The sequence below is a fragment of the Pollicipes pollicipes genome, unplaced genomic scaffold (genome assembly GCF_011947565.3).
Source record: "Pollicipes pollicipes isolate AB1234 unplaced genomic scaffold, Ppol_2.1 Scaffold_3447;HRSCAF=4054_pilon_pilon_pilon, whole genome shotgun sequence".
Lineage (NCBI taxonomy): Eukaryota > Metazoa > Arthropoda > Thecostraca > Pollicipedomorpha > Pollicipedidae > Pollicipes > Pollicipes pollicipes.
Window position 1 is genome coordinate 29,215,810 of NW_023596297.1, and position 25,767 is coordinate 29,241,576.

At 59.5% G+C, this 25,767-nt stretch overlaps 1 protein-coding gene across 1 annotated transcript in view; it reads right to left on the reverse strand.

The window, feature by feature from the left end:
- Window positions 1-25,767, reverse strand: part of LOC119092103 (ligand of Numb protein X 2) — a 78,640-nt gene that overhangs the window by 44,906 nt on the left and 7,967 nt on the right. The window contains exons 2-5 of the mRNA XM_037215077.1: window positions 18,738-18,936; window positions 17,998-18,135; window positions 8,785-8,880; window positions 7,263-7,372 (exon numbers count right to left, since the gene is read on the reverse strand). Coding sequence (XP_037070972.1) covers window positions 7,263-7,372; window positions 8,785-8,880; window positions 17,998-18,135; window positions 18,738-18,880 — 487 coding nt within the window. The 5' untranslated portion in view covers window positions 18,881-18,936. The remainder of the gene's footprint in view (window positions 1-7,262; window positions 7,373-8,784; window positions 8,881-17,997; window positions 18,136-18,737; window positions 18,937-25,767) is intronic.

A 25,767-nucleotide genomic window follows, 5' to 3' on the forward strand; every position in this document is an offset into this window, starting at 1 on the left:
GATTGAATTCAAAATCCCGCTATCGGCCAAGTTCCTTTCCCAGCCCTGCAACCACTTTTTCCAGCTGTGTCCAGCTGACGAAAGCTAACTGAAATGCTACAGGTAACCGAATTTCGTCATAGAATCCAGGTATCTTCATTGCCAACAGCAGAGCCCGAAGGCGAGCGAAAACGTTTTTCACATTTAATAGCTTGGTGTCGTAGCCGTACCCTGCTGGTTTACGACTCACGACCGCCCATTACGCATTTTACGACACCTTCGACCAAATGAGGTCGCCGGCACTAGCCGCAAAAGTGGTGGCTCGAAAATGATTTAGCGGCGTGCCGCCATCACCTCTCGGCAGCCGCGCGGCGTACCAGGCCAGCCCGACCCGCCGGCCCGTCGTCTGGCATTCGTCGGCACCCGCGTGGCGCCGATGCCTCGCCAGTCGGGACCGGCGCCGCGCCTCGGGCGACGGCGGGTCAGCGCCGGGCTAAGGAACGCGCGAGTCCGTGGCCCGGGCGCGTGGTAGGACGGGAACGTCAGAGCGGCAGTTCGGGCCGGCCCGGCGCCAGCGGCCGCGAGCCGCCAGCCGGCGCGAGACTGACGGTGGGTCGGCCGCCCGCTGACCTCCAGCGGCCGACGCCGCCCCGGCGAAGCCCCGCCGCGGGCACCGTCACGGCCGAGGCAGGCGCTCCCCACCCGGCCCGCCGCCACGGCGAGCGGGCAGCCGCCCCGCGGCGGCGGCGGCGGCGGCGGCGGGCCGGCCGGGTCGCCGCCTCCCCTCACCTCACACGTTTCTCTTCGGCCCACGCCCGAGCAGCGGCTGGGCGCACCTGGGGCGGCCGGGGCGGCCGGCGCGTGCCCTGCCTGGCGATGGGCGCCGGCCTGCCGCCGGCGCACCACTAACGACCGCCGGCCGGCCACCGGTCCGGCCCGGCGCGAAGTCCGCGTCGGCCGCGGCGCCGGTGTCGGACGCAGCCTGCGGCAGGCCGGCGCCCCGCGGCCGGCCCGACGCCGGGTCACGTCCGGCCCGGTAAGCCGAGCACGTGCGAGGGCTCGGTTGGACGCCGGCCGGCAGCCGGCGCGTCGCGGGGTATGCATTTTGGGTATCTCGCAAGATTTCTGGCCTGGATGGCTGGTTAAAAAGTTGGCCTGGATAACGCGGTGATTATCGCTTTCAAACCAGTCAGAAAAATGTGTCCACAATACAGCCGGTACATACTGAACTGCTCATAACTATGGAGATTATCGCTTTCAAACCAATTAGAAAAATGTGTCCACTAGTACAGCCGGTACATACTGAACTGCTCATAACTATTGACCTTTCTTTGATCATTAATGTTTTACTTAAGTTGATTGCAAAAGTTCCAAACAGCAAACAGCAGTCAATAGGTGAATTCATCCACTCACTGTACATTAACACCACATCTTAAGCACCAGTGTACTGTGTCCCAGCCCCGAGTTCATGCTGATCAATATACTCATGCGTACTTCAAGGACTACTCATATCGGAAGCACTTTGGTTCATCAGTGAGCTGTGCATGTGTGGAAAAGGCTAGATTGTGGATTGGTGCCCGTGGCATTGAGGTGTTTTGCTGGTGTTGTGTATGGTAGCTTGATGTTTAAATAATACATGTTAGAAATTTGTGTATGTGCTCAACATAAAATGTACCTTTCTAAATGAGGGTATGAGCTCTGAATACGCCTTCGTAGGCGTGGAAATCCAGTTGCACACTTTTTAACACGCGTCCTCCATTTTTCATCTCGCTAATCTTATTCTCACCAGCCTTCAGCCTTTGAGCGGATGTGTCCCAGACGGCCGACGCTCCGCTGACGTCTCTGTCGCGTCTCCCCGCACGACCGGAGCGGCCGACAATGCATAATGAGCCCGTCCCGGCTCGGCTGAACCTGGCGGGCGCGCGGGCGGGCGCGGTCGACCCGCGTGGAATGTGACGGCAGCGACATGGCTGAAATGAAGTCGCAGCCTAAGCACATGCCTCTCTGCGGTCGGCGTCGCCGCCGCTGCTCCGCTGACGACTGGGTGCTGCGCTGGGCAGCGGCAGCCCCCCCCCCCCCGCGCCTCCGTGACACGCCACCAGGTCAGCGGACGGTCGATGCTCCACTAGGCCGGGCGCACGGCTTCACACCAGCCCTGCCAGCCTCCGGCTCACTGCTCTGGCGGCGGCGGCCCGGTGCGATACCGCCGGGGCTCTCCCGCCGGCGGCACGTCGGCGGCCCGGCCGGGGCCCTGACGCACAGCACGCCGCCGTCCTGCACGGTCGTGCAGCGGAGAGGGGCGGGGCCGCCGCAGCCGCCGGCCAAGCCCGGCTAATTTGCGCTGATGACGGGTCGTCACTGATTTACACCGGCGGCCGCCCTAGCCGCACGAATTATCGGCTATCAAACGCGAATCAAGCCGCGCCGCGTCCGCCGACCGACGCCAGTAATGCCGCCGGTAAATAACGATTAGCCTGTGAAACTGACCAAAAATATTACCGCGCTGTTAGGGCTGCCAGCGGCGGCCTTCGACATGAGAAGTTGCTATGGTTTACGGTGAGCATTCACCGGCAGCGGACGGCGCCGCGACATGGAAAAGCGCGATATCAAACCCAGGCGTCCGGGGCATGAGGAACGGACGGCAGGCCCGGCAGCCCAAGACGGCTGGCAGGCCGGTGACGGACCGGTGCCGGGCCGCAGCCTGCCGGGGCCGTAAACTCGCCGAGCGGGACAATGCGGTGCGTCCGATGTCTTCGGATGCAATCAGCGTCCCGCGGGGATATACGAGCTGCGGCCGGGGTCATCATTTAGCTCGGCCGGCCGGCAGCGGGCCGGGACTGGACGGCCGCCCGTGCTCACACCCCGCTGCCCCGGCCGGCTGTTCAGCTCACCTCCGGGGCCGGCGGCCCGTCCCCACCAGCCGGCCAGCACACAAAGGATCAGCAGTAAATAATAAACATTACCGCGCGGAATGTGGCCCGTTCAATGCTGTGTCTACGTGCTTCTCATCTCGCGCCAAGACTAATGGTCGCAGACAGGAGGATGAGAGTCGCCGCTACAAAATAAACAAACGCTCGAAGAGGGCGGCGAATCTTAATGTATTTGACTTGGCATCGGACCCCGTCCCGTCGCCGGCCCGTACACACTGAGCCGATCACAGCGAAAAGGCGGTGAACACCCGGGGCTGGGTATAGCGTATTATACACCAAAGAATGGCTCTCTCGCACCGGACACCGTCAGGGTCCATGCAAAATTACACAAACTGGAGAAAAGACCAGCAGGACTTGTCACCAAACAGCAAGGCCAAGACTCGCAGATGTGTTCTAAACGGGGTGCGCGCTGTGCCATGGAACGTTTTCAAATTAACCCTGCATTCACCTTGTCCTACGTTGTGATCTTTTCACAACCTCTCCGGCTGTTTCCCTTAGTTCCAAGTTAGCAGACCTAGACTCGCATTTGTTGTTGCAGGCCGCGCCCCCGGGCGCCTTTTTGCGCCGTACACACGCACTCGTTGAGCGTTTGTAGACCGTAGTGATTATCTGCCGTTCTGAACATTCCTAAGTGTTCCACGTTGTCTGCAGTAAAGCTGCCACGCTAGTCAATGATCAGGTGCTTCTGACTCGTTTTTACAAAAGTTGGTGTTCTCTCTTCTTGGGTTCGGCGCTATGCGCCAGTCTAATGACTTCATGTTTCCAGGAATGACCTTTGCACCAGCGTTACAATGCCAGGCGAAGCTTACGTTCTGCCGCATGTGTACATCCTTTTGTCTTGTTAGTAGCATTCCTTCTGCATCCCCATTTCCTCTTTTTGCAATTCCTTCCTACTTTGCATAGTAGCCGAGCCCTCGATACGTAAGACGGAAGGACCAGCGACGGGTCAGCCGGCCGGGGGTGTCGTCTGAGCGCACAGGCCGCGCCGGAAGGGCCGCTGCGGGTCAGCCGGCCGGGGGTGTCGTCTGAGCGCACAGGCCGCGCCGGAAGGGCCGCTGTGGGTCAGCCGGCCGGGGGCGTCGTCTGAGCGCACAGGCCGCGCCGGAAAAGCCGCTGCGGGTCAGCCGGCCGGGGGTGTCGTCTGAGCGCACAGGCCGCGCCGGAAGGGCCGCTGCGGGTCAGCCGGCCGGGGGCGTCGTCTGAGCGCACAGGCCGCGCCGGAAGGGCCGCTGTGGGTCAGCCGGCCGGGGGTGTCGTCTGAGCGCACAGGCCGCGCCGGAAGGGCCGCTGCGGGTTAGCCGGCCGGGGGCGTCGTCTGAGCGCACAGGCCGCGCCGGAAGGGCCGCTGCGGGTCAGCCGGCCGGGGGCGTCGTCTGAGCGCACAGGCCGCGCCGGAAGGGCCGCTGTGGGTCAGCCGGCCGGGGGTGTCGTCTGAGCGCACAGGCCGCGCCGGAAGGGCCGCTGTGGGTCAGCCGGCCGGGCAAGGCGTCTGAGCGCACGGGCCGCGCCGGGAGCCGCCGCGGGCCTGGTCGAAACCAAGATCATCAGTGCGAGACGCCCTGGCCGTGACACGGGGTGTGGCCGGGATAACTGCACCCCACACCCCGTTGCAACACTTCATTATCTGCAGCGTGCCAACGGACCGAAGAGTTCAGCTGTGACCCAGCACGACGAAGGACACGACAGCCCATACACGTACCGCAGCACCTGCCATGGCACCTCCCACAGCACCGCCAGCGGGACAAACCAGCGCTGCTGCCTCAGGGCAGTCCCGCCAAGACCCGAACCGCAGACGATTGCTTCCCAAACAATGGGTACAAGTACTGCACAGGAGTTGCAGACACTTCTGATGTCTTTGACAACTTGGGAGCTGATATCCTATAGTCTCGGAAGGACTAGGCATGGATGGGGCAGATATCGTGCTTAATAATACCATTAATACCTAAAACGAAAACATCACAACCACATCGCACATATGTATTGGAGATGATCTACCACGCCCTATCCGCTTCCATCGGAAATGAAGAATTCTGCCTAATATTTCCATGTCACGCCACGACAACACGAGACAAAAAGGAAACTGAAAAAACAGTATTGATGTGATGAATGGTGATCTGCATTATATCCTGCACCGCCATCTTTGGGGCCAGCATGTTCACAGCCGTGCCTGAGCAACTGACGAGTGCTTGGTTAGTCCAACATGACATCTGCGAGGAAGGAAAACAGCTGACTGCGCCGCTGGCTGCTCATTCTGACAGCTGGCTCGTAGTCGGCCCGGACAATAGTAGCCAATACTATCGCTCAGCCACGACACACAAATTTGGAGCCAGTGGGTCCAAGCGCATGACTGGCCAACACTGCCGGATGTGTCGCACGTTAGTCATTCAGCTCAATGTTGAACACTTCAGTGGCCCGAGCACCAACTACGCTGCAAGCCGCGCTGGCGGTGAATGATGAGATCGACAGTCGTGCCTCCACTTTGCACAATCCAAAATAGCATCATTATCACCAGGTACCGATGACGGTTATTAGGATTACCGACAGCCCATAAACTGACGTGATTAGCCAATTACTACAGATGTGGACTCAACACGTAATTATTCACAAGCCGTAAATTCCATTCAGCATACACAAATGCGCACGCACGCACGCATGCACGCACGCACGCACGCACGCACGCACGCACGCACGCACCCACATACGCAAGCACGCGCTCACGCACGCACGACTTTTACGGCCAAAATCGGCGAGTGAACGGTTGGAACCGAGCAACACATCCAACCAAGGACCAGCCCAAGGGCCAAGGACGCACAGGCCGGCCCGGCGACGACCTCGTACCCGTCCGACTACCGTCACGAGCTGCAAGTGGTCATCGGTGTTCCATGAATTCCATCCCGCCCAGCCTGGCACGGGCCTGGACCGCGGCCGCGACCGACAGCACGCCGCCGCCTGATTACCATGGCCATCTCGGCACGGCGCTGGGCCCGCCGAGCGTGCCCGTGCCCTATCCGAGCCTGTTCGACACGGCGACACGCCTGATACCGCACCGCCCGCCTCACGTCCCGGCCAGGGCGACGCGCTCCCAGAGCCGCCGCCGCCGCCGCGAGTACATCTGCCGGGCTGTCGGCGCTGATGACACTGACGAGCTCCGTGACCTGCACGCTCCTCGAGCGCCGGGCCGCGGGCTAGGCGGTGGACGCCGGCCGACCCCACTGCAGGGGAAGTGGTTCCGCCTCGGACCCCCCGAGCATGATGTAGTTCATTACCGTCCCGTCTCGATAGCGGCAGAATGCCGTTCCGAGTCGACGTCCGACAGCAAGACTCGATCAGGGAATCATTTTCGTGGAGAGGATTTCAATTGAAATCGTTGAAAGCACACGACCCAATCTATGGACAAGACTTGAAGGCACACAGGTTTGCGCAACGAGACGCATTACCCAGTGTTCAATAGAAGAGCAGTATTGGGGCTTTCGGGCGTGTTCAATCGATGACGATGATGATCATTTGGGTTTCGGGGCGCGCCGACTGCGTTGGTCAAATGGCGCATAACACCGTGCATCGGATGCGAGTGCGAGCGGCCAGGACGCAACAGGCTATTAGCTGATGATGATGTTCTCTTCAGCTGGTCCAAATCATCCAGTGGCTACAACACTGAACAAGCGTCACTCGGTGCCCACTCCCTCTTCTCCGAGTTTCTTAAAGATCTGCCTAGTGTCTGGCTCCACCACTCACGACTCCTGCTTCTTACTTGTCAAAGAACTTGTAAAACCCGATTGCCTCGCTCCGTCGTGTCAAATTTAGAAGCGACTCTGACATTATTCCAAATCAGGAGGCAGCCTGGCCGCTGGTACCATTCTTCACCATCGTACGCATCTGGCAGAAACACACGCTCCCACTACCCGGTGCGGAAGTCGAGCCCGCATCCCTCGACCGCGCGACAGACGCCTCGAGCGGTGGGCCCGGTGGGGGTGCACCGCCGGCGGCGCGGTGGGTCGGCCCGGTGGGGGTGCACCGCCGGCGGCGCGGTAGATCGGCCCGGTGGGGGTGCACCACCGGCGGCGCGGTAGATCGGCCCGGTGGGGTGCACCGCAGGAGGCGCGGTGGGTCGGCCCGGTGGGGGTGCACCGCCGGCGGCGCGGTGGATCGGCCCGGTGGGGGTGCACCGCCGGCGGCGCGGTGGGTCGGCCCGGTGGGGGTGCACCGCCGGCGACGCGGTAGATCGGCCCGGTGGGGGTGCACCGCCGGCGGCGCGGTGGGTCGGCCTGGTGGGGGTGCACTGTCGGCGGCGCGGTGGATCGGCCCGGTGGGGGTGCACCGCCGTCGGCGCGGTGTCTCGGGCCACGCCACACTCACCGTTGTTCCTGTACTCGCAGTCGGCTTGGTGTTTGTGCACGGCCTTCTGCGGGCCGCGCACCTGGCAGCCGTGCGCCGCGTATCGACACGCGATGAAGTTGCCCTGGCACCTGCGGGGCGAACACGCCGCCACTGTCATCTCTGGTTGGCCACACCCGCGCGCGGGATGTGCGACACAGGGGGAGACACCGTCGAAACAGCTACGAGCAAAGGCAGCGCAGGAAAACTGGCCTTTCGTAGAGCCATAACGCAAGCTTATACTGGCAGAACGTTACTCATGTTGTAGTTCAGACCTCTGACATTGCGGACGCAAATGTAAATCAGAATCTCCGCAAGCTGCCATTCCTCCGCAGCCGCAGATTACAGACACAGGTATGTAATCACCACACGGTTGCAATTCCCGGCTGAAACCGCACCAATCCGGGACATATTGCCCCACTGAGAGTTGCCCGGCCGACAGGTCAGTCATGACGTCACACCGGCGGCGAGCGCCGCCGCGGCTTCGGCGGCCCTGACCGCCGACGAGGACCGCCGGACGGTGCGCCGAATAACACGCTGGGCTGGTCGTACACCAATCGAATCAATCATTACAGATGTGCTGCACTGAACGCAATTGGAGGCCGCCAGCGCCAGATATTGAGGTCGACTGATGTCGTGCCCGACAGGCTGAAAGAGATCGCTTACCCTCGCGGGCTGCATTGCCAAGCCGGACGCGGTCGCACGAGCCGAGCACGTGCGGCAAAACGCGAATTTCCACTGAACCTGACTGGGACGGGACCGTAGAGCAGCGCTGGGAAGGCGCGTGCGCCCCAGAGCACAACACAGGTCCGACCTCACCAGGCGGGCGAGGTGGATCGACGCCAAAGGTCACCCCGCACGCAGCCAGCCGCCCTGAGAGACGACGCCCCAGTGCCGGCCGGCTCCCATTCCTTCCGATCGAGACGGCCGTTCCGAGTGCCCCCCCCCCCCCCCCCCTGGCGCTGAGCGACCCGGCTGAACGTCCAGCGGCGGCCGTCGGCCAGCGGAAAGCGCCGGGTTCCCGGGGTCGTCAGGGGTCCCCGGGTCCCAGGGGTCGTCAGGTTGGCCGGCGGCGACGGCGGCAGCGGCTCCGCTCCTGTCTCACGAGCGGCGCGTCGCCGGCGATCAAACTCCAGGAGATCGACTGGTGGCCGGCGCTGACATCGGGACGTCTCTCAGCGGGGAGCCCCGTCCGGCCTGAGCACGCGTCGCCCGGCAGCCCGCTTCCAGACCCTGGCAACAGTAGCGCGGGCCGTCCTGCAGCCGTCTCTGGCGGCCCGCACCGCCCGGCCGTCCGCGCTGGAGCTCCGTCGGCGGCTGCACGTGCCGCTCACAGGCCGGCGCGGCAGCATCTCGGCCTGATACGGGCCCGAGCACCGTTCCCCCGGCGCCCGTCCGGCCAGCCATCGTGATTGTAACGAGCGGCGTCGACCGAAATACGCCACAGGCCGCCGGCCGCCTCCTCGGCAGCGGCGGCAGCGGCAGCGGCAGCGGCGTCACTCACCGGTTCTTCAGGTGGTCCTCCAGGTCGCCCCTGGCATAGGCCACCTCCTTGCACAGGTCCGCGTTGGGACACTTCACCAGCAGCTTCTCCAAAATTCTGAAACACGCGCACGCGGTAGCATGTCAGCAGCGGAGACGCGCGGTATCGACACAGCCGGGATATCCTCGACCGCCGCCGACACCAAACAAATCCAATTTCAGGAGTGGCGTTCCGCTGTTGGGTTCACAACGACGTAGGGTATCACAACAGACGAAATATCGGACGATGCACGACAATCGCCACCATTTCACAACCAACCGGAGAGGAAAGAAAATAGGCGCCGAACGAATAAAAAAATACTACCGAGGCGGTTGAAAGGGTTAAAGTTTAAGTTGCCAATTACGAGGCAAGGGAATCTATCAATGCGGCGCCCAATGGATCAAGCAGGATTACTCATGTTACTTGCTTTAAATGATGCCAGGCCATTTCGTTGACAAATTACGCGGAACAACAGCTGACAACGCCTATTACTTTGCATTATGTAGGCACTGATGAAGATGGACGATTCACGACCGGCCTGTGATGACGGCACTGCAAGGACCTGACAACTTGGGCGCCAGGCCCGAGCCGCCTGCAAGTCAGATCATCACACCCGAAGGCGAGCGATGATCCCACGCCAGTCCAGCTCACGCAGCTACCGGCACTGCCATCTGTCACAGGGGCCAGCCGTCCAGGCCGGGTGCGGCCGAGGCACCACCAAGGTCCGAGTATTTGTCAGTCCATAGCCGTCCCAGAAGCTCAGCTGGTGGCCGAGTGCCGGATATCTAACCACCCGTGGCGGACATATGTGACTACTGTTTGGCAGACTTAAACCGCTGTGGTCGACATGTGCATTCGCGTCTCAGAGAACGCGCTCAAGCGACCGGTCATAGCGACCCAACTGCTATCGGCCAAACGGGTTCGGCTGGCGCAAATGCCCGTCGTGTCACGCTATCGCAGCGCGCATTAAACGTCAGCAAAAGTCGTTCGTTAAAATGGCATTCCTCTTCTGGGCTGGTGGGGCTGGAGCCTTTGAAGTGCCCCAATCTCAATGCCATCCCAGCAAAAAGGGAATCTATCAAGGTTATGTGAATCAAAAAGTGGCAGCATGTTATTTTTGGTGGCCGTCCTGCGCCCGTGACGCATCCACAGCGGCAGCCAGGCCCAAACCACCGACCCCATCCGCTCATAGACCCTAGTGCACGACGGGCGACTTGTAACGACTCGAGCCTCCGATGTCTATGAGCGGGCAGGGGTCGGCCCCGCCGGTCCCCCACGGCAGTGCAACAGGTGCATCCACCAGCCTGCCAGACCGCAATCAAACCAACCCGGCGCTCGCGCGCACCGCCGGGCCACCAAACTTGACGCCAAGTCCGGCGGCAGCCATGGCTGACGCGCCTTGTTGGACAAACTCGGCCGCACGGGCGGCACGTGGCGCACCGGCGCCGGTCCGGTCCGCCGGGCCCCACCCCGGCGCCGCTGGAGCGGGCCGACGGCGCGCGGCGCCTGTCGGGATGCCTTCGCGCCGCGGCCGGGACCGGCTCTCCGGGAATTGGCCGAGTAAACAGAGGCGTCCGTCGAGGCCGACGCACGCCGACTGAATGGCGATGGCCGGCCGAAAAACACGGCCGTCGGCCGGCGCCAGCTGGGGCGCACCGGCAGCCGACACGGAGCGGCGCGGCGGGCGGCGGTCGCACGCTGCCTAACAGCCTGCTCGTCACGCTCTGCAAAGCCCCGAGCTGAGAAGGAGGATGTCGATGTGGTAACAACGCGCTCGCCGCGGCTGCAGAGTGAGCAGCGCGCACGAACGGAGGATTCAGTTTCAGGTGTCCTCCGACCTCCCCCAGCACAACCGGGCGGCACAAATGCAACCTGCGCGGCTTCCCCTACCTCGTGGAGCCCACCGCCCAGCGCCTAGCCGAGCTCGGCCGATCGTGTCTTCGCGCCAGCTCCGACGGCGCCTCCCCAGCACGTCTCAGCGGCCCGGGGCGGCGCCGTCCCGTCCGGAGTCACGTGACAGAGCCGCGTCGCCGCCGGCCGTCACGTCCGACACCTCATCACCGAACGTCGGTCGGCGAGGTCGGTCGGCCAGCCCCAGCAGGCCACAAATCACCGACCGGCGATAATAAGCTGATCGTCTCCGGCGGCGGCAACTCGAGCCGGGCCGCGGCCGCAGCCGGGGCCCGGGCCGATGCCGGCGCCCGGCGGCGGCAGCCCGAGCCGGGACCGGAGCCGGCACCGGCCCGGCGCTGGTCACTAGCAGCGACGGCGTCACGACAGCTGACTCACGACTACGCAGCGCGGCTACGACTCCGGCTCTCGTCGCACGCAGTCAGGCTGCGAGACGGGCCCGCTCCGCACGGTCCCGTCCCCCGCTCTCGCTCTCCGGCGGGCGCCCGCCGGGCAGCGGCGGACTGCAGCTTGAGCGGCCCCTGACGCGCCGCCGGACCACACGGCAGGGACGGCGGGACACACCGAGTTTGACGTGCAGGGGCTCGTGCCTGATCGGGCGCTGATGGCACGCCACAGCCGCCGAGCCGCGCTGCCCCATCGCAGCCATCGATACGGCCGACCGCCAGCAAAGCGCCGCGCAGCACGATGCACAGACATAAACGGCCACCGACAACGCCGCTGCCAGCGCGCACTGGGCGGAAACCTGTCACATGCCTGCACGCAACCATTGGTAGTCCCTAGGCGTGACACCGCGACACTACGACGGTCGCGAAGAACGAGCGCCGGCGTCAAAGCACTACTTGAGCCGAGCCGGGACGGACAGCGGACCCGTGCGCTCCCTTTGAGCGGGACACGGCGGCCGACGGCGGCCGACGCCTGTCGACGGCCGCCGCGACACCGGAGCACGGTTGGCTTATTAGAGCGGGCGGCGACGACCAGCCTACCAATGAGGCAGCTCGCGGCGAGGCGGCCGCCGTCGCTGGCGGCGACACGTCGCCAGCCGGCCGGCGCTGTGGCGGGGCGCCGCCGGGCCGGGGACGGCCTGCGCTGCCGGGGTTAGGTGGACCGCCAAAAGCGCAGCCCTGGCGTGAAGCAAATGCGCACGCACGTCGCGTCGGCGGCCGCACAATGAACAGATAGCGCCGGCAATGGGTACAGCATTGACACGCATGGATGTTTGGACATCGATCAAACCGACAGGCAGCGTGCGTGCCAATGTAAAAAGTGAAAACCCATGATGGGTGATTGATTTTTCGGGTCTTTTCGACAGCTATGGTTATGCAGCTCATGACAGTCAATTCAGAACGTGTGTCCATGTGGTCACCGCAGTTAGTTAGTCCAACAGCAGTTAGTTCCAACAAATATAAGCTTTTGGCCGAAATAAATAAAGATGTCGCCACACCAAAACACCACAAAAATCGTTAGCATAGTCCGACTTTACATATATATATATATATATATATATATATATATATAATTTTAAAGACAGGGGCTATACGCCCAGGAACATGCTCGAGATACGCGTGATACTAGCAGATCTATAACCTATTAGGCCCCTTTCTTCTCCTTATGCCACGCCGGGCTTGTTCGGGTGCTTAGGGGTGGGGCAAAAAGCAAACATCTGTGAAACGCATCCAACGACATCTCATACTTGTAAGTGCCACGACAAATAGAGACGCATTAAACTGAGTGCAGTATTCGTCGCCGCAGCTTACAATAGCATCCAAAGCATTGCGCGTAGTCACACCATAAAGACATATCCCGCTCTGAAAACATGACATCCCGCTCTGGAGGCATGGCATATCCCGCTCCGGAGACACGATATATCCCGCTCGGACCTGTCATCGTCGATCCAAAATGCCAACGCGCCGATCCGCCTCCGAAGGCGCCGCCCTATCCACAGTCAACCGAGGTGTGCCGCCCCGCCCCTCCACCCTCCCTAAAAAACACGGCGAACCGCCGGACAATGACGCACACGTGGAGCGGCGCCGAGTGCTGCCCCGAGCGCGTCACCAGCAGGCTTTAGCTGGACGCATTCGTGTCCGCGTTCGCGTGGCTGGCGCCTTCGGCTCCGGAGCGGGGAGCCTGGGTTCGAAGCACCGCTGTGCCAGAGGCGTTTGAGCGCTGCCTCTCCAGTCGCTGGCACCCTTCAAAATCGTGCGACATGTGTCGCGGCCCCTTCTCTAAGCAAACAATGAATAGAATAAAACGCGTCTGAACAGACTGCCACCAGCGGGCGGCCCGCTGGCTGGTTGTACGCTCCATGTCTGAGTGTTTGCCTGGACGAATCCCGTTATAAAAAAACACGTATGGCGCCGACACCGCAGACAATATCGGGCTGCTTCCGGCGATGAGTTATGTAAAAGGATTTCTGCGTGGCAGAAAGTCCTGTGGTAACAAGTAATGCTTACATGGGTCTGCAATTGGAACGATGGGCCCATCAGGGTGTACATGTGCGCGTCGTTACTCTGCGGTGTTCCATTTTGGAAGCCTCCTTGAAAGCAACTGCCAGCTGAAAATTCGCTTGGCCTTTGAGGACGCAAAGCCGCCTGAGCTGCACAGGGTCCCGGCTGTTATGGTGGATGTGTGCACAGGGCCGCGCGCAATGTCCTGTTTCAATCCAGCTCACTAAAACGTTCCATTATTCCTTCTCCCCGTTTCCGCTCAACCCAAGTCCAGTGTGCTCAGTCGAACGTGTCACGTGCGAGGCAAACTCAGCGCGGGACGTTCTCCAGCTTAGTTTATGACAATATGCAGCTGCGCCGAACACCATCTGCGATCGTTATGATGTCCACAGCTGCGGTCTCCCTCGCACATCTATCCGACAATTTCCTCACATGAAAGGCCATTTCTGACGAAATCTCCGCCGCAAAAACACATCCAGAACAAATCCTTGGCGAATCGCCTGTGAAATTGGGATGGGTAAGAGCACGTGCGGTCCAGCTGAGGACCGCACGCTCCTGGATGGTGCGGACGCGTTCAGTGATGATGTTTGGGTTTGGCGGCGATTCGACCGCAGCGGTTATTTTGCGCCATTAACCATGTTAATTGCTAATCATGTGTCCCGCCCATCCGTGGCGTACCCACTAGGTACACAGACACAGTCATCAACACAACACAGAGTCAAGGGCCATCAAACAAGCGTGAAAATGACTCTAAAACCGATGTCATGCATAGACGTTTCAGCGAATTTGACGTCAACGACAGGGTTCGTCAGGGTGACGTCAACAATGAGGGAACGCTGGGACAGTCTGCGCCGCGTGCTGCAGCCAAAGCATCTCTGACGCTCAACAGTGCGCTGGCGACACTGAACCCGCGCGTGGGCAACTGACAGCGGGTGGTCACAACGCGGAGTCGTGGGGCTTGACCTCCTGATACCAATACACCATATGTTTCATTGGTATGGCCGGTGCGAAGACGACACGGAAGAGCCTTTTCGCTTTGTATGTTTCAGAAGCGTGTCCAAAAGGCGCAAGTCGTGCAAAATGAACGGTAGCAACACGCAGAGTGCAGGGTAAGTACGCCAGGGTGCTTTCAACCAGGGTCGTGCGGCGTCAAAAGAGGCCGTAAGGGTGAACAAATAATCGTGAGCTCAATGTCGTTTACAAATGCAATAACTGCTCTCATGTCGATAGTAGGGTCCTCGCCTACGAGTGAACGCAAGGACAATCTACGTTGCATATGACGGCCGAAGTGACGATACCTCTCGCTGGCGAAGTGAGGGCAATGCACGAGGACATGAGCAAAGAACAGCGCGTGATAATAGCGAACATATTTCGGTGCTTGCTCTGCCGAGATGAGGAAACCATGTGCGTCCCGTTCGTGTGACCTATGCAGATGCGGCGCAGATTAAATTTCTCTTTTCTATTGTCGTGTTGAGAGGGATTGCCACTCGCCTAGGTTTGACTTGATCACTCTAAGTTTGCTTGGCGCAATTCCATGGTCGCCAGTGATATTCCGATCTCATGCGTTTGGCCAGTCTAACTTTGAGCAAGCTGACAGCACCTGCTTGGAGCCAGAGAACGCACGCCACACCACGTCCTCGTCCCCGTGCGACAGCCACGACCCGGAGCGGTCGGCCGGCGGCGGCTGCGCCCTTGACGTCAGGCGGCGGCCGGCCAGACATAGGGCCCGGCAGCGTCCTAGAACTGCCGACTTTGGGTGTGAAGCAACACCCTATGAGGAGGGATTTTTCACTCTTTTTCCCCTTATTCGATGTGAATTTTTCACTCTTATGTAATATTGTCCAGTCGCACATGCCAAACCCATATTTCCCTTTCTGAGTCTCTCAGATGTCATTCAAAACCAAGCTCACTTGAAACCATCAAGCATAAACAAGGCTCCACAGAACCTGGACACCTATGGCTATGTCCTGCCTCACCTACATCTGGATCATGTATATGTATGCACAGAGCAAGGGCGCCAGGTACCCTCAAGCCCAAGAGCCCCAGCGACTTCAGTCGCTTGCATGTGTCAAGTTTGGTTTGTTTACAAAATGCATCACAATCGGCAGCTGTGTGCCAAAGGCAAGGTTTTCACGCATCCACAACATTTTTGGTCTCACCACCACACCACGAAAGCAGAGTCTGGTGCAAACACCAGCAAAGCTTGGTAGATAATTTTACTCCACGTATTTCTTTTACGCGAAGAAACTTGACCACTAAATTGCATCACTCCCGAAATGCAGGAATGAACAATCAAGAAATGTTTCCTTAATAAAATTCACGAGATGAATATCACCGCTTCAGCGCTCATGTTCACAGATTTTAAGTCAAATCAGCGGATTACAAAAATTTTGCCAAAAAGTTATCAGTCTTTATAGTTAGTTAGTTACTTTTGTTTGTCTTGGTATCATACGAGTGTGATATCACTATATTATTCTTTCCTTTTCGATTGCCCTTAAAGATACCATCTGTTGCTTAAAATGTTGACCAATTTCTCTGCAAAATGCTCCATCTGCAAAATTGCACGTATTTTATACAGAAATCGTATTAATTCGCCAGCCGCCCAAAATATGTTTAATACGCACCCATGCGTGAACAGTTTACGGGGAATCAAGAAACAGCTTGAAGCACGAAACTTGTTTTTACCTCCATTTTTGCCCTGTTAAACCTCCAGTAAGCCTTTACCACGCTGTCTGACCAGGCTACGTTATGCTGCCATACATGGCTTTGGGACAGACCTGACGCAGCTAATACAGAAGTGTCTGATGGCGAGATTCTGTGCTCAGGAACTGCTTATCATGCACACCTCTTACTTGTGCCGCATTTTTATCTCGTAGGTTGGTGGACATGATTGATATTTATATTTAGGGGTGGGTGGGATGACCTTGTCAGCAAGCCATGCGAATGGTACCGACTTTTTGTTTAGGGGGCGGGGGTAGCAGGAAGAAGTGTACCTCTATAAAGCCAGTAGGTCTCCTGTGGAGCAAGTAATAGCCTACCTTACCTGCTTTCAACACATGATTTGTACCCAGAGTCAGCCATTTTCTGTTTTAATATTTCCAGCGTTGTCATAGGACAAATTATGATGCCACAAGGCATATAACTGGCTTATTTAGTTCCATGTTCTCGATTTTTTGCCTCAAACTTCTTGAAGTGGTCCATCATGGTTGTTTTAACCAGATGCTGTCCATAGTTGACATGGTTTGCTGACTGGCAAATGACTGTACAGTATAAATGCACTATATTTTTAACACAGGGATACTCTAAGCAGCATAGCAAATATAATATGAGGTAAATATCAGTATGCTGCAAGAAGTCAGACCATCCCATTCAAAATATAAAGCCAATATCTCCAACTTTGTCATTAAATATGAATGGACAAACCTAAATAGATGCTTTTGCTGCAGCTGAAAAGACAAGCAGAAACACTGGTATAGTCATCTAAAAGTTATGCTATTTTGGAGAACAGATTGTTTTGTGGAGCATACTCAATATTGCCCTTCACATAGGTTAACCATGCACTCAGAATTCGTTGTTCAGAGTGATTCGAAGTGTTTTTATTTGTGTGTTGTTAACTTTGCCTGGTGTCACAAGCTGACACAAATGAACTGAATTAAAATGGAAGTTGAAACCAGCCAAAGATGATCTCTATCATGTTTTTATCACAAGTGCTGCTATCAACAGATAGGTGAGGTGAGTTGAAATGATGTTCAACATGTGGGCTACTCTAAGTTAGGTTAAGTTGGTAAATTACATGGCAAGTGGAAATAAAAATTGTCCAAGAATCAGTGACTCCCAAATGATGCCGTGGTACAAACAGGTTAAACGGGATGAGATGAAGTAAGGCCTCGTCAGGTTAGGCATATTTGGCTACTTTCGGGGAAAGAGTGCTTTATGCTTGTTGAATTTTCTGTTGTTGGTTTGTTGTTGAATTGCTTTGCTTTGCTTTGTGTTGAGAAATGTTATGGAAGGGAAGTGCAAAGTGCAGCATCAAATGGTTGGTGTAAGATAGTTTTTATGTTCATTATACTGTTATGAAATCATTATGCTTTACTTCATTCTGTTTCACTTTAATGGCCTGATATCTTAAAAAAATAGTTTTGTAAGGTTTATGATATTGCGTCCATGCCCACTTGAAATGTATATCTTTGTTCGCTGAAGCATCTCTCACTAGCCCATAAGTTCCATCTTTTGATAATTTAATTTTTCACTCTCGCACGGTCTATTCTGAAGGAATTTTTCACTCCCACCCTAGTTCAAAAGCGATTCGAGCTCACTGGGGTCCGGACAGCGAGCGCATCGCCCCCGACACGCGCCGCCGTCCCGTACTAGCGGCGGCCACGTTACAGCCGAGACGAGGACGCCCTCTGTGCACTGGCCGCCGTCCGCCGCCGCGGGCTACCACGGGCTACCGCGGGCTACCGCGGGCTACCACGGGCTACCGCGGGCTACCACGGGCTACCGCGGGCTACCACGGGCGGCCGCGGGCGGCCGTGGGCGGCCGCGGCCGCCGCAGCATGTGTCCAATCGGCCGCAGCCGCCGCCGGAGCGCGGTGCGGACACGCGGCCGGTCGCCGCGGCCGCTGACGACGACTGGGGCTCGCGGACGGCGAACTACCTCACCATCGCACCGCCGACACTTGCAACTTTAAGAGAGCGCCGGAGCGGACCAGGAGTTATTTGCGGAACGCGTGGAGGTGGCGTGATGGGATCCGTCTGCCACATTGCAGGTGGTGCGACGATGGCAAACATACTGAAGAAGCCCTCACAGCGACGAGGGCGGCGACTGGCTACTCACTTCTGCAGCACGAGCGGGGAGGAGCGGCACGCTTGCGTGGTGAGCGCCGCTCGGCAGATGGGGCAGTTCTGGTGCGAGTTCAGGTACGGCACCAGGCAGGCGCCGCAGAACGTATGGCCGCAGGGCGTGTCCAGCGACCTGTGGCGGTGGGCACAGCGTCAGGGGCTGGGCCCGAGGGACCCGACCCGACCCGACCCGACTCGACCCGACCCGACCCCAGGCACACATCAAGCGTTGTATTTTGATGCCTATTTAATGCACGCCTAACGGGGTCTTTGGCGACCAGCGAGCGAGATTGGGTCCTCCAACACCCCACACAATACAGGCAGTGACTCGGGGAGAGCCAGAGGCACCGACCTGACCCAGGTCACATACACCGACGCCGCCACCCGCCCGTTGAGACGTTAGTACAAGCGGTCACAGGACGGCAAGACCGCACTTCACGTGTCGAACGACACGGGAGCCAGAGACACGTCAGCTCACCGCGCCCAGTACCCGAGCCGACCACATCACGCGGGCTCACCGGCCCTGTGCCACTCATCCTATCAGCGTAGGTACTTCTCATGGGTAGGTGGCTCGACCACGTAGGTGATCCGACCTCGACGGATCGCCGCAAAACCCCTTTCGACACGCCTCGCACGTTCCCCGAGCCCATCCAACGCGTCACAGTCACGGCCGCGGGTACCGGAGGTGGCGCCGAGGGGTGGCGCGGGCGGGGGGGGGGGGGGAGCAGCACTTACCCGACCAGCGGCTGCAGACAGATGTGACACGTCAGGTCCTCGTCCACCTCCTCCACGTAGTCGTACACATGCGGCTCGTGGCGCGCGTGGTGCTGGCCGCACGTGCGGCACGGCCGGCCCCAGCTGCGACTCAGCGTATCCATGGCGAGCGGTCACGCTCTCATGCGCACGCGCACACCATTCACTCGGCAGTCAGCACCTGCGAACGGCAGCGGCAGCACCGGTCAGGCCACCGGCCGCCAACGCTCCACATGCGGCATGGCGGAATCCACAGGCCGCCAACACTCCACATGCGGCATGGCGGAATCCACAGGCCGCCAACGCTCCACATGCGGCACGGCGGAATCCACAGGCCGCCAACACTCCGCATGCGGCATGGCGGAATCCACAGGCCACCAAAACTCCACGTGAGGCATGGCGGAGTCCACAGGCCGCCCACGCTCCACATAGGGCGTGGCGGTGTCACGAGACGTCCCCTCGAGGGACGTCTACTGGCTCCCAAATCTTTAACTTCGTTTAAACGATTTGATTTGACTCCTAACGCGGCACGCGATTTCGGGAGTAAGAGACAAGCCCCAGGACGTACGCGGCTCGGAGAGCGCAGCTCCACTTAAGCCCATAGCCCAGGAACGAACGCAGTGTTGCCGCCATCGATAGCACAGGGCGCTGTTCGTGCCCTCAAACATGCTTCAAGCGAACTTGCACACGATAGCGACAACCGACAATTGGTCATCTGAATTACAGCATGGAGGTGAAAACCAAGATCATACCGTAACCACATAGAAGTAAGCAAGAACCCCTTGAGCTTCTGATTGTTCGTCTTTCTGAAGAGCGTCAGTGATAACAATCAGACGAGTGTGGCTAGTGGATATGGACAATGAACACGACTGAAAACATGAGTTCTTTCACAATATATGCCAACAAATGTTTCATAACTGCTCTTAAACCGCCGCCTCCTGGTATACTGAACGTCAAACCGAACATCACCGTAAGTGTTCAAAAAGACAGAAAAGTTAACATTCGAAACGTAATTGGGAACCTCGACGCAACATATCCCCTCCAAAAGTCGCAAGTCCAGCAGCGCAAATATGCAAGCATACCACTTCCGTGCCCAATGGAGCAGCTGAACCCACGCGTACTGAGCATTTCAGTTATAATTGTATGTCTTCATCACGCAACCAAAAAACCACGCACCGTCCTCCATTCCATATTTTTGCACGAACTTAATATAAATATTGATTTGGTGTGCTGAGTGCGCTTAACACGTTCATAAGCATCCTAAACGCACAACCGCGAAACGCGCAACGCAATGCAACGTAACAAACAAACAAAGCGGAAACATATGCGAGCAACTCCCTCCTTATGGCAAGAGACTACCTTCTCACATGAAGTTTTACACTTCCCAGGGTCTACACCTTATACGCTCCCCGTACCGGAGTCTATTGGGGCTACAATGAGACGTCGACAACGCAACGGAGAGAGCGGAGCCTTGTTTATATTCTCAAGAGTGCACCGACAACCAGCCCCAGCCAAGGGCACTGAAGCCAGCGGATGCCTGCAGCGCCACCTGCCTCCAGATCGCCCAGGTGGCGCCAGCCGCCGCGTGCGGCCGGCGGCGCGCCGTGCCGCGCCAGGGCTCCGGTGTGCGGCAGAGGCGGCGCGGTGCTGGGCCGTGACCGCCAGCCGTGGGTCGCCTCAGCCGGCGGCGGCGCGGCATCATGGTCGGAGGTCACGGCGGTAGAGTAGGTCACCTCAGCCGGCGGTGGTGCGGCTCTTTCAGCCCAATCCCGGCTGCCGTGCCGGAGCGCATATCGTGTATCACCAGGCGGAAAGAGCACTCGGGTAACGAGCGAGACTGAATGAAATCTGCCCCCAGTAACTGAGGAACAACACATGAAATCCCGGATCAAAAGTCATGAAACGTCCAATTTAGGTGATTGAACGGGAAACGTGTTGAACTAGTGTATTCAGACCATGCTCACAATACGTCCGAAATCATGTGCATGCTCCTGTCTGAAAATTAGCATGTAAGGCATAGCGCGTGCCTCCACGAGGCCGTCTGCATGCAGCGGAAAAGATTCCTCGCCGTCGAATGGTCTCAATCCATTCCACTGCATTCCTTACGCTGCTTTCAGTAGGGCGCAAAAGAAAATATGAGACTGTCCGAAGGCCGGCGTGGTGGAAATACGGCGCCATGAACCTTCACAGACAAAACATACCCCATGCCAAAACCAACGCACAGCTAAGTGTCCCTAAATATGCAACAAATCAACAGAGCACCGAGTTGATAACAGCAACGGCAATAATTCCAGAGAATACCAACTACGAATTACGACGGAGAAAGTAAAATATACAGAACTTAGTCACATGCACATGCACGTGGTGTTTGCAAAAATATGTTATCGTGATGTTGTTTCCACAATTGAACCGCTTTCTTTTCCACGTATCCAGCGCTCGCCATTGATATGCAACTTGACACCAACACTGGCATTCACATCAATCCACACCTCCCTTTAGGGAGGTTCATTATCCGGGACTTGCAGGATAATAAATGGGCCGTGTCGCCGATATGACTAGCTCCGCGGGCGAGCATTTATGAGTCCGATGCGCACCAGCTGACAGACCGCTGTGCAGCGGCTCGTGGGCGCGAACGCCCCGCAACAGTCGCCGCGCCCCAGAATCCCACAACTAACGAGCTCTGGCAGGGCGCCGCCCACGTCAGAGCGCTCGAACGGGACGCCTTCCTGACGCTCTCTCGGGAGGGTGTCAGGCGTTCACAGCTTAGCCAGCCGGCGTTCTGCACGGCGCCGGCCGACCGCGCCGCGGGCCGGGCCCGATCAATCCCCGGCCGGTGGCGACCTTGACCGGGCAGGTCGGCCGGCTCGTCCCGCGGCGGCGCAAGACAATCAGCGGCCGCTCAGCCGGCCGAGATCGGACCGGCCGTGCCAGGAGAGGTCGGCCGGCGCGTGGCGTCCGTGGCAGGAGAGGTCGGCCGGCGCCCGGCGTCCCGCGGGACCGGCCGCCGGCCGGCAGACGGCGGGAGCTGGGATCCGATCGACAAGCGGCCAGAGCTGGGATCCGATCGACAAGCGGCGAAAGCTGGGATCCGGTTGACAGATGGCGGGAGGTGGGATCCAGTTGACAGGCGACGGGAGCTTAGATCCGGCCGAAAAGCGACGGGAGCTTGGGTCCAGCCGACAGGCGGCGGAGCTGGGATCCGATAGACAGGCGACAGGAGCTGGGATCCAGCCAACAGGCGGCGGGAGATGGGATACAGCCGACAGGTGGCGGGAGCTGGGATCCGGCTGACAGGCGGCGGGAGCTGGGATCTAGCCAACAGGCGGCGGGAACTGGGATACAGCCGACGGGCGGCGGGGGCTGGGATCCGGCTGACAGGCGGCAGGAGCTGGGATACAGCCGACAGGCGGCGGGAGCTGGGATCTGGCCGACAGGCGACGGGAGCTTGGATGCGGTCGACAGGCGACAGAAGCTGGGATCCAGTCGACAGGTGACGGGAGCTTGGATCCGGTCGACAGGCGACAGGAGCTGGGATCCAGTTGACAGGCGACGGGAGCTTGGATCGGGTCAAAAAGCGACGGGAGCTTGGATTTGGCCGAAAAGCGGCAGGACCTGGGATCCCATAGACAGGCGACAGGAGCTGGGATCCAGTCGACAGGCGGCGGGAGCTGGGATCTAGCCGACAGGCGGCGGAGCTGGGATCCGGTTGACAGGCGGCGGGAGCTGGGATCCGCCTCTGACAGGCGGCGGGAGCTGGGATACAGCCGACAGGCGGCGGAAGCTGGGAAAGCGCGTCGCTGACACAGCGCCATGACACCGCTTGTCGTCCGTGGGGCGTCCAGTCGAGACCATAGATGGAGAAACGACGGAGACATTCCGACGCTTAGTTTATGGCAAGGCATGACGATGACTCGTAAAATTCAGGACCCCACTTGATCGCAGAAAACCGGCATTTTAATCCTTACCACCGTCATGCCAATCATCCGAGCTGCGGCTTATATGGCAGCTTGACCTTGATCTCTACATGAATGCAGACAAGGCACGTAGCGGCGGCCTCGTAACCACCCGTCGCCAGGTTTGCACTGAGGGCTCTTGACAGGTGCTGTCTCTGCCGCTAAACGCGATGATGGGCAGATCAAGATTCAAGGAGACCTTCTAGAAGCAACCAAAAAATATCAACAACTTCCAGCTGACGGACATGCCGGGGACATTGAAATATCAGACCTTTTCAGGGTGAATGATACCTTAAACGTTACATGAGCTGTATGGACAGACCAACTCCTGCTTGACCGGCTCACCATGCACGCTACTGGATTCCGAATGGCAGTGATAAGCACCTGTTTCTGTTGACCCAGCACCACCGAAATTCGGCAAGGACTCACCGGCAGCGTGGTCCGCTCTGTTGGTGCCGGCTCGCCAAGCCCGACTACACCTGGCGTCTCCGCGGCAACACCGAGCCCTTCCGCCAGTCGGTGAGCCGGTCAGTCAGTCAGCCAGTCGCCGGCAGGGACACCCCGCCCGTCCACAGGATCACTCCGCGGCGGGGATCGCCCGAGGAGGAGCTGCGCAGTCTCTCCCCGGCACACACACTCACACCACACGGCCGGTCCCGGTGCCGACGCCGTCTGAGGCCCGCCGCCGGCCGGCACCGCTGCAGCCGTCTCCAGACACGCCGGCCGTGAACAAGTCGGCACAGGCGGCGGCCGGCCGGATGTGCCCGGGCCGGCGCGACCGGCTCGGAATGTACGGCCGTGCGGCCGGCCCGTCGCCGTCTGCACGGCCTCCCTCCCCCTCGCGGCCGCTCGTCGCCGGCCGCTGATGGCAGACGCGGCGGCCTTAATCCAGCGCTGCCGCGGCCGCGGCCGGGCGGCCCCGCCCGGGAGTCGCCGACCAACTCATCTGACTCATGCTCCGACTCTGACTCAGACTAAGAGTCAGTGCCGCCGCGGGCTCGGACGGGCAGGGCTCAGTGAAAACGCCACCGCTCCGGCACAGTCAGCCTCACGACGGTGAAGAACCCCGCACATAGGGCACCTCTGCAGGGCGGCCCAACCCTTTCCCACAAATTAACCTGTCGTGATTCAATCCAATAAGCACAGACGCCGCTGAGAGGGGGCCCGTTCGCCTCAAGGCAGCCTTCGGCATTTCCCGTGACCCGCCGTGGTACGGACTAATGACCAGTAATTGGAAAAGGTAAAACATCACGTCTTTCACTGATGATTCCGATCGAAAATTCATGTTCCATCATGTGCTTCGAGCACGATCCAACATGAACCGTAGCCGGCGAGGCTCGACTCAGACCGGTTTGCAGGGGCCGCTACCTGCCGGCACACCCGTGCGGGGCTCCATGCCGCGCGGCGCCACGACACGGCCGCTCGCGACACGAGTGGTTCACTCACGCGATGAGCCCGTCTAGCTCCCCCTCTCCCTCGCCGGTTGGCTGCGGCGGCGCACTGTCAGCAGGGCCGGGCCCGAGCTGACACGGCTGACCCCAGCCATCACATGCCGGCCGCGCCGAACAAAGGGTAACGGTTGTCGGGCCGCCGCCGCCGCCGCCGTCGGCCGTCGGCGAGCAGGCCGCCGCCTCAGCCGGCAGGCGCGTCAGCTGTCGCCCCCGCCTGCCACCTGCATAACACCGCGCCCGCTGCCAGCCGACCGACAAATAATTACAGGCGACCGCCAAGCAACGCGGAAACACGTATACAAGGGATAACAGATCAAGCAAACAGGCGAAGGAAAAATACACCGGCGTTCGTGGGAGCGTTCGGAAGCTTGGCGATCAAGAACTCGAGTTGAAGCAAACGGGTCAAGAATTGATTCACGGTTGGGCCAAGCAAATGGGTGAAAGACAAATATACCGGCTTTAGCTGAAGCATTCGAGCTTGGTGATTATGAACTCACGTCAAACAAAAGCGTCGAGAAATGTCGTTACAAATAATCGGTTTCATGAGGAAATTATATGCGACACTGGAATCGGCCCAGATGCCGCCATCGAGTTGGAAAGATACGAAATGATATGTGATAGATAACGCATCACGATAAACGTCACTTCCACAACAATCAAGACGACTTTGTGGCGCCTCAAAGACCATGGCTGTCACCTACCACCCGGCAGGCGTGAAGGCGTCCCCTTGCCACCAGGGAACCACGCCGTCTGCACTAAGCTGCGGGTAAGAACAATAGCTTTCTCGTCCAGTCCGTGAGCTCGACGCCTGACCAGATCTCAAGAGCCCTTGACGGCTCAGACAGGGCCCGGGTGTGAAATGGCCCAGGGAGCCCACCGACAATGCGGTATCCACGCCACCACCTGAGCCATGGAAGAGTGGCACGCGGCCATCGCACGCCAGAAGCGGCGGCCGGACGGGCACCTCCGCTCCTCGGCTGGCACGCCGGTACAGCCGGCGGCCGCGGCCGCGCCGGCAGGTCAGGGCCAGGAGGCCCCGCCGCGCCCCTGGACGGACGGCGGCCGGCGCGCTGTTTATATTCCTCCCCGATCATTCTGCGCAGCGCCAAATTCACCTGTCCGGGCCGGCGCCGGGTAAACAGTGGCGCCGGCGGGCGGCCGCTGCCGGCAAGCCCGCCGGCCCGGCGGCGGCCGCAGGCGGCAGCGACGACGGCGTGCGTGACCCCGACGTGGCTCACTCGGCGACCACTCGTCAGCCAGTCGGCCTGCCCGGTATTTGTGGACCATTGGCGGATGCCGATCGCGTGATGCAACGTGTTGCTGCTGGCAGCAGCTGCCATCGGCCCGCTGACATGGAGGGCCCGGCGTGTCCGGGGTCCCGGGGCGTCGCACCGAAGAATGGCGGCGTCCTTGTGGAACCCGGACCGGCACACAGGGCACGGCGGCGTCCCCGTGGGACCCGGGCCGGCACGCTCCACCGGGGTCGTCGTCACACGCGGCGTGCCAAGACACCGCGTTTAAAGACATTTACTTTTTGAATCCACCAAAGCCTAGAGAACCGGCACGTTCGGGATACCGTGCGCCGCATGGTCCTCTCCGGCAGTGTCA